At 39.2% G+C, this 9,483-nt stretch overlaps 1 protein-coding gene across 1 annotated transcript; it reads right to left on the reverse strand.

Moving 5' to 3' along the window:
• Positions 1–2,761: 2,761 nt before the first annotated feature.
• CCNE1 (cyclin E1) lies at positions 2,762–9,071 on the reverse strand. Its single transcript, XM_026856845.1, has 9 exons — positions 7,713–9,071; positions 7,473–7,615; positions 7,260–7,395; positions 6,304–6,450; positions 5,387–5,482; positions 4,882–5,016; positions 4,682–4,793; positions 4,440–4,597; positions 2,762–3,616 (listed from the first exon to the last, which is right to left on the reverse strand). The coding sequence occupies exons 2-9, from the start codon at positions 7,580–7,582 to the stop codon at positions 3,494–3,496; spliced, it is 1,017 nt and encodes a 338-aa protein (XP_026712646.1). The 5' UTR covers positions 7,583–7,615; positions 7,713–9,071; the 3' UTR covers positions 2,762–3,493.
• Between the last annotated feature and the right edge of the window lie 412 nt (positions 9,072–9,483).

The following is a 9,483-nucleotide window of genomic DNA, read 5'->3' on the forward strand; positions in this document are numbered from 1 at the left end:
CCAAATTCACAGCCTAGCTGAAGGAAGAACATTTTAGCCAGCTGCCTGAATCCAGGCTGCTCCTGCCGTGAGTGAGCCAGCTGCGCTGTGCGTGAAGGAAACAGCGCCCAGGGATTGAGAACTTTGAGGCAGGCCACAAGGCTGGCAGGGCCTGCAGCTCCCAGGGGATGCCTGGCCGAGCGCCGGTGGAAGCACTCCCCTGAACCCGCGCCTCGCGCAAGCAGGGCTGTAACAAACCCCTCGCGCTGCAGTTCCTCAGAACCGAGGGGAGATGCTGACCCGAGACCCAGGAACAGCGAGAGCGCCACAGGCAGACCACCCTACTGCTTTACACGGACAGGCCATGCGAAGCACTTCCACGAACTACTGTTGGAGAACGACGGCATTTTCAACAGCTTAGCACCTGGCAGCCTCACAGCCTCTGCACCTTCATCCTTTCTGCTCACCAGCACCCCTGCTCCTCCACCCCAGAGCACAACTCCAGCCCCAGCTCGCTCGTTTGGGGCTATTCCCTTCAACAGTCACAGCTACAAGCAACTTTCAGTTCTGTAGTATAAGTGATACAAAATTAGCACTGGTTTAATTTCTCTTGTTCAGTTTCTCCGGTGCCCCCAGCTTTCAGACCAAGGAGAGCTTTTGATGGATAGTTATGGTGAACCTTTCAGGAGGAGGAAGACAATCATTTGCGACCTGGATTACTGCAGAATTCAATTTACTTTGCAGGATGCTTTATGCTGGTCTGTAGCTATTAAAGGGAGACACTTTCCAGTTGAGGAGCATGCAGCAATGCACAGCTAAATTGCTTTTCTCGGGGTTCCCCAGTGCCATCGAGCCCCCTGCCCTGCACACCTGCACCGGGAACAGGCACCTTGTGCATTGCCCCAGGGCCCTCCTCCCCTGGAGCTGCCCCAGCTCTCAGGGTAACATGCTTAGTCAGAGACAGTTTGCAGGAATGTAATAACAAACGAAACCTTTTTCTCTTATCTAGCCAGACATAACTGACCACTTGTTTCTTCCTGCCTGCCATGAATCTGCCTCCAGATTGGTCCAGGACCAGACAGAATTTAGAAGAATAGTACCCTCAGGCAAAGAAATATGGAGAGAATTCCCTCTTGATTTTGTTTTGGGGGTTTTTTGTTTGTTTTCCTCCTCAATAAACAACCCCTTTCCTTAAAATTAGCTGCACCATTCCTCAGTAAAATGATTTTCAGCCTGTAGCAACCAGTGCGTAATTTTTTCAAGGTACCCTAGAACAACAGCACCTTCCACCTGAAGTATCCATATGTGTTGCAAGGCAACCAGAAACAAAGATTCTAAAAGCATAAGACAGAAAAAAGCTCTTAAGGTAAGTCACCCTTGCTGGAAAGTACCCTATCTCTGGCATGTTGCTGCAAAGCCATGATCCCCACAATGTGAACAGGCTGCTTCCCAGCCAAATAACCTTTTTTTTTTTTTGGGGGGGGTAGTGGTGTTGGGGTGTCAGTATAACATTAGCAGGATGACCATCTAAATCAGAGACCCAATCTGAACAGTTTCAGTCATAGATAACTACGCATCTCTCAGCTGAGAATGTGTGGCCCACCTGCATTCACTCTTGAGGAAGTATTAACGAGGAAGTTAGATGTAGCTTGAACTGAGAGTTTGTCATACCTGTAATGTTATTATAGAATATTTTCTTGAATAGTTAAAAGTCAAAGACAATGCAATCCCCATTTATGAGGCTGGTTGCAGTTTAAAAAAAAAAAATTTAAAGAGACAGATTAAACTCATCAAAGCACTGAAAACAACAGTAAAGAACTAGTACTCAGTCTTGGCTGGTAATTTAGAAATTAAGCCTAGAGACTACCCTTCAGGAGAGTTATTGCCCTCCCTTTTTGTGTTCTAAATTTAAGGACAAAGTCCCAAAATGTGTCTTGACAATTCCTCCAATGTTACAAACATTTTCAATTATAGGCAAATATAACATTCTAGGCTATGTAGTTCTCAGAAATTAAAACCTCTCTGAACAAGCACCAGCAAACATGTTCAGCTAACATTTACACTTGTTTGGTTTGCACAGAACTTACAACCATTTATTGCAAGGGGGGAAAAAAAAAATAGCAACAGCAAAGAATTTGCTTACCATTAGTTACCATAGGCATTTTTATTACATTAAAACTTTAACATTTATCAGAATACTGGGTCAGGGAAGAGCAGAAGGGAGAATAACTTAAAAAAATAGAAGAAAAAAGCAGCCTTGCTGGGAACTATTGTTTAGAAAAATTAACCAACAGCAGAGTAGGAGCTTCCTGAAATAAGTGTTGTAGCATTTATCTACAGGACATGATGAATCCTGGTAGTCTCACAAAAGTTCAGTGTTGTTGAACCTCCAAAGTAAACACAATAAAAAGGCAGCCATTTAAAAAATTTATTTCTCTATACCCCTTTTGTCTAGAACCATGTCCTTTCAGAAAGCATCTTATGACTTCTCATGTTCTCAGACCTTGCAAGGGTCAAGGAAAACTCTTCCTGTAAAACAGCACACACCATTCCAGAGTTCAATTTTGCACAGAAGACGAGTAGTTGACAAAGACTATGCCATAATACCAAAGTTTAAATGATTATTTCAAGAAAAGGTAGGCTTCTCCTACTAATCACTTCTTGCTATTAAACATAACAATCCAGACAGTCTCATTCAAGAATTTCCCAACACACTGATCATTAGAAAGTGTGTTGTGGAAGGATTCCTCAGATACTTGTCATGTTTATTATCCCCTCCCTAGCCACCTGCATCTGGCTAAGGGAAATCCAAGTAGCCCAACATGACAGTTTTATCTTAGTATCCAAAAAACAAGTTTTAATTGATAAGCCAGTAGTGGTAAATAAATAAAGCCATAGTTACTACGTAATTCATCCCCAACTCCCACACTACTAGTGGTCAGTCTAAAAAACCTTAGCTGACCATAATTAAAGAAAATAGGAATATACATAAAACCAGCTGTCTTAGACAGCATTTTTATTAAAAATGGATACACAGAGACATAGCAGCATTTACAATAAAGGGTTCTTAAAAAGGCATCAAGTTGTAAGCCAACCATTTGAAAAAGGAGCTTGGAAATGTCTTCCACAGCACTTTTTGCCCATTTGTCAATAGGGGACAGAATAACTGTAGATTATCCAAAGGACAACCAGGCACAGTAACTAATCTTATCTTCAAGCCCTTTTTCTCAACAGTTGGTCTCATCAAGCATCACCCTCCATAGCAGCATTTGGAGCACTCTTCGGTGTTCTTTTAAGTGGCTGGTGTACTTGATCCATTTCTTTAAAATATTTTAATGTTCAATAAAAATATTTCAAATAGAAAAGTTCTTCTGTCACAAAAAAAATGTAGGGTTTCCTTTACAGATTCCATAAAAGCTTATGAACTTCACTGGCAGCATTTCTATAATGGAGCAGGAGTTAGAACCAGCAGAACAGGCACTTCAGCAAAATTGTCTGTCAACAGCTTCTAAAGTCATATCAGCTTCAACCCAGAAGACTGTTTCTTACTACTTTGGGGTGGTGTAAGGACACCAGTGGGGAAAGGTGAAGTCCTATTTTGCTCAGCCAATATGGCTTGTTTTGCTTGAGCTTTGTCCTGAAAGCACATGAAAAGGAGAAAAAAAAATAGTATCTTCACTTTGGTATATCTATGCAACAGATCAGTATAATTCAGTGTTTTATAACTTGATAGATTGCTAATCTGGAAATGCATATCTGTATCTAACCCCTCTAATAGGAACTGATAAATCATGCAGTACACAACAGTGAATACAAACATCAAGATGTCAGATTCCAAAAGTTAATACTGACCATCAGCATTACTGTACTTGTATCAAGGAAACAAAATTCAGAAGCAGCTGAACAGGTAGAGCTTTAACTTCTACAACTAAATGACAAATAAAAAACCTCCAATATCTTAGATTAACTACAATTTGTTGGACTAGATTTTGATATTCTGCAAATTTCTCATGCTATAAAAGACTCAACTTCTTGTCATCTACCACTGTCACATAACAGTCCCATGAGATCAATGTCAAGTGATCAGTCTTTATTTTCTCTTCTCCATCAGACAAGGTTGTATTACATGTATTTCCTATAGAGAAAGGTCTAACAAACAATATTTGAAGCATCCCAAAGAGTAGAAATATGCTTCTGATTTCTAGGGTAATTATTTTCTGTTTGAGATGAGAGGCTTAAGTCAATCACTTTTTTTTTTTTTTTTTTTGAACTAAAACCGAACAAATCCGGTCTCTTTCACAAGAATTTTGCAACTGGAGTAGTCTTATGCCTTTTATCATCTGCATACACTCAAGTCTCAATTTGAAAAGGCTTCACTTAAGTTCAGTTTGAACCAAAGAAGAAACAAGATGTTAAGAGATTCTACAGACAGCTTTTGTCTTTAATATGCGTATACATACCAGCAAATCCAAGCTGTTTATGTGCGTTTGTATATTGTGCAAGTCTTCAGGAGCTACACCTCTAAAGTGTTTGAGTTTGGAGCTTCCTACTTCCCTTATAGCCATTGCAAATGGAACCATCCATTTTACACATTCCTCTATCTCACACCATTCATAACCTGGAAGACAGGACATATATTTATCTCCCTGAATGAAGCGTGACATTTGTATACACATTAGACTTAGTTTATAAATGCCAATACCTGAAACTTTCTGCATCAACTCAGATGAGGAGAAGTGATACAAAGCAGAAGCTGCAAGTACTCCATAGGTATATTCCAAGCAGCCAATATCCAGCACACAGAGATCCAAAAGCTACAACACAACAAATGTTTAATAAGTCTATCACAAGAACACCTTTTTTTCCCCAAGTGAAATAGCATTTGAAGGAAATCAGTCTTACCTCTGCTATTTGTACAAATATTTGCTGTGGATATTGTGGCAGCAATACCTCATAAAGCTCATTTAAATATGCAACTTGCATGTAAATGTTTAGCCATGATACAACTGTCAGTGGATTTAAGTTCCAGTTGAGAGCCTGAAAGAGTAGACATGCACAAGATTTCAGTATAATTAAAGCATTCCTAAGTTAAACCATGCAACTTTATGTACTCCAGATCAGAAGCTGTAATTCCAGTTCATCAAGGCATTTTTGAAACACACAAATCTAATCCTCTCCTGTACCTCCTCCTGCTGATAGGGTGGGGGAACAATTAATTTTGTTAATATGCACATACTGGTGGATGCTTTAAATCACTTGTTACCTATAGAACACTGTTTTCTAATTAGAAAGAGAAATTGTGCCTCTTAGCAGCACATAAGATTAACTGAGGCTCTCTGCTTTTAGCCTGATTATGCTATACATTTTTAAAAACTAAAGTAGAACTAATTCCACTTTGAAATATTACCTTCATGATGATCAATTCCATACTGAGGATTTCATCTTCTGTACAAGCTCCATCTGTAACATACGCAAACTGGTGCAACTTTGGTGGATAAATTTCCTGAAAGATAGGAGATCAAGTATTAATTTGTGGAATAGGTTGTAACTAATCTCATGTGCTAAAGAAAAAAAAAAGAAAAAGAAAAAAAGGAACAACCCACCACTAGTCCAGCATTTCAGAACAGAGGGAGAAAAAAAACCCAAACCCCTCACCCTAAGTGATGTTAAAGGCAACGTACAACAACATACACAGATTTCTTGTTCAACATTTCTGCTTGTAGCCTTCACCTTTCACTTTTGATGGACCAGTACAACATGCATTATATTTGACTACAGCAGTACTGCAACGGTATCATAATTGACATCTAGATTTTTATACATAAAAGGCCTTTCTTCCCTTGCTTAAGAACAAATTGAAGAATAATAGCCCTCTTAAAAGACAAACAGTAAGAACCTAAAAAGCACTATGGATTTTAATAGTTCAATTTGTTCCAATAAATAAAGAATAGCTGTGACTATCATCCAGTAGGTACTCTATTGACAACAGAATTGCAACAAGTGGTCTCTGTATACAGCAGCCAGCCAAAAACTCCTTTAGCAACTGCAGTTAAAAACTTTATATTTATTCCAACACTGAAAAGACTATCCTTATATTAAAGAGATATACTGTGATGTTAGCTAGTCTTTAGCAACTTCTAAAAAAAAAAAAAAAATCAAAAAGAGGAATTTGAAAATAAAAAAGCTTTTTTTTTTTTTGGTCTCCTAGCTGAAAAGTCATAGCAACAAACTCCATAGAGCCTGTCAAAAATGCATCTAGTATACAGTAAGTGAACTGTTTGTCCATTCACATTTTTATGTTTAAATAAAGCTGGTTATACTTACCTCAAGCTTTGCTGCTATGAATAAAGAAGAGATACCAATAAGCTGCAATAGTGTTTTTACAACATTCTGTTGTGTTGCCATAAACCGATCAAAGAAATCTTGTGCTAAATAAAAAGTTTCTCTATGAAGCTTGTAGACTTCACAAACCTGGAGAGACATCAGAGATTACAAAGGTCAAGAACAGTGTTACAGAGACAAAACCAGATGCCACAGATGTATTCAAATAAAGCAAGAGCTAGACATAAGATTCATATTGGCTTTCTGTTTCACTGCTATTATGAAGTAAGATGTTAACTAAGAGCACGAGTTAAACAGTTTCCTTTGACACAAGATGACTGCCACTACAGTAACTCCCAAAACAAACAGATCAGAGTAAAAACCCTTTTAGGAAATGCATGCACATGTTCTAACAATGTCAGAACATCAGTTCTTCATTTTTGCAAAGATGCATCATTCCAACACCTCAAAAGAGAAAATTCTCAGAAATACTTTAGAACTAAGAACAGAAACTATGCCACCAAGTCATCCAAACAGCAAAAAGGACTCACATGCAGAGTTGTACTACATTCTACATGTCCAAAACAGAGCAGTTGAGAGATGCATCTGGTCTCTAAGACACCACACCTTCCTTTTTACAGTGACTTTCATAATCATTTGTGCAGCTTTTATCTGCGGTGTGACCTTAAAAAGCTTACATGGTGGAGCTTTAGAGACAAACTGTTTATTACCCACAATAATATAAATGAATATCAGAATATACTGTCAGTTTGTATACCACCACCTCAATCCATTATATATTCTTTTTTAAAGTTTGCTGCCATTGACAAACCTTAAGACAAAGACGAGCATCTAGTGCTGAATGAGTTATGCAAAGATCATGAAGCATGATCATGACAGTTATTAGTACACTTCAACAAAAGCACACTTGAAATACTCACAAGCACTGAAAAGCTTACCTCCATTAGCCAGTCTAGAAGGATTGTTCTCATTTTAGGTTGCAGGAGAGGGTGCCTTTGCATATAAAGTTTATCCCTCACATATGTCTCGTCTTTATTTATCATGTTTTTCCATACATCCTCCCTGTTTGCCCAGCTAAGACAAATCAATATGTTTAGTATCAAATAAGACTAAAAGAAGGCAGACAAGCAGCAGCAAAATGGCACACTTACCCTAGAACTGGTAAAGGTGAAGCTCTAGTTGGAACAACACTTAGAGGTATAAAGTGAGAGTAATCAACACCAACTGGATCATCATCTTTATCCGGAGTAGGAATCAGCATATGGGCGTTTTTGTGAACATTATTCCAGGATGGCTATTAAATGAAATATGAGATTTTACACTGTGCCTTTTAAAATTATCTTTTATTTACAACTAAAATGATTAAGACAGTGGCGAGAAACTACAATTACCTCTTTAAACTGCACAGAATCGCTGAGATTGGAAGGGAGCTCTGTAGGTCATTTTGTCCAACCGCCCTGCTCAAGCAGGGTCACCTATAGGCAGTCACCCAGGACCATGTCCAGGTGGCTTTGAATATCTCCAAGGATGGAAGCCCCACAACCTCTCTGGGCAACAGGCACAAGTGCTTGGTCACCTCTGCCCTAAAAAAGTGTTTCCTGATGTTCAAAGGGAACAGCCTGTGCTTCAGTTTGTGTCCATCTCCTCTTGCCCTGTCACAGGACACCACTTAAAAGAGCCCAGCTCCATTTTCTTTACAACCTTCCTTCAAGTATTGATATACAATGATACAATCTCCCTGAGCCGCCTTTTCTCCATGCTAAACAGTCCCAGCTCCCTCAGCCCTTCCTTATAGAACCGATGCTCTGGTCCCTTAATCATCTTAGTGGCCCTTTGCTGGACTCTTTCTAGTATGTTCAAGTCTCTTTTGTACTGGGGAACACAGAACTGGACACAGTACTCCAGGTGTGACCTCAACCAGCAGTGAGTAGAGGCATGTTGCTTATTTTCAGAGTAAAGAAAGTCTGCAACTAAAGCTGATGAACAATTACCCTGTTCTCCTTTTGAAGGACCACAACTGTTTCACAAAAGAATATCCAAGTCAGATCTGGTCTCCTGTTGTCACACTGCATTTTGTTTTTACCAAGAATATTTTGATTGAAAGCAAGATGCTTGCCTTCAGGTAAAGAATGAGCAGATGGAACTTTAAAAACCCAATTTGTGATTATAATTATACAAAGACAAGATCAGGATTTCTGGTAAGGAATATGTAGATGTAATGCCTGAAGTTGTGGTTCCATGCAAAGCAACCTTGACAACGAACACAGTAAAAAACTAGGTTGTAGAATTGTTCTTACTCATTCATCTTGCTGCGCTAAGATGAAAAAACAAAGCACTTATGATTCAACTGTTTTCAGAATAAAAGCAAGCACATGTTAAGCAATTGCCACTAAAGTATCAAGTTGGCCAGTCCATATACAGAATTTTGCCAAGGCCTGCAAACATCAGACACCTGACACTCCACCTTTCATATCCTTTTATTTGGACCAGAACTTCACTTTAGGTTTACTCTTGTACTGGCTCACTTTCTTAAACAAGATCTTGGTGGACACTTCACACAGTTCCCCAGGAAAATACTACCTTTCTTAAACCTTTTTTGGTTTATTTGGCAGAATACAGAGCCAGCCCCATGTCATCATGCCTAAGCAAATTTGGCACTTCTGCTTAATAGTGAAGTGAGCCATCTTGCTGTGAACTGCCCTGTTCTGCAGTGCTGAAAGGACAGAAATCCTTAACAAGATTCCTAGTGTGCTTCAAGAAGAAAGATGAGCCACAAAATGATTCTTCTGGGGGGGGGGGTTTAAGTGTTAACAAGTAAAATGCTCTACATTAATTTTTATCTCTTGCAAAGAAGGTTCCACACCTGTTATTTGTCCTGTCCTACATCACTTTCCAGCAAAATGGCTACCCTCTAGCACCAGCTTCAGAAACAGAAACCACTGACTTGATGAAACAAAACCCACATTTCACAGTTCACTCACAGCTAAGACTGCTTTGTATTCTGAGTTACTGACACACAGATAGGTAGTTTTTCTTCTTGGAGTTCTACATGCAAATGTAGCATAGCTACATACCCAGCCACGCCACGATTTCAATTGGGTGAGGGAAGGCAAAAAGAGGGAATAGTATCTTTATCTTAAAAGTGACAGATTCCTTATGAAC

The sequence above is a fragment of the Athene cunicularia genome (genome assembly GCF_003259725.1).
Source record: "Athene cunicularia isolate RWA chromosome 11 unlocalized genomic scaffold, athCun1 chr11_part1, whole genome shotgun sequence".
NCBI classification, from domain to species: Eukaryota; Metazoa; Chordata; class Aves; order Strigiformes; family Strigidae; genus Athene; species Athene cunicularia.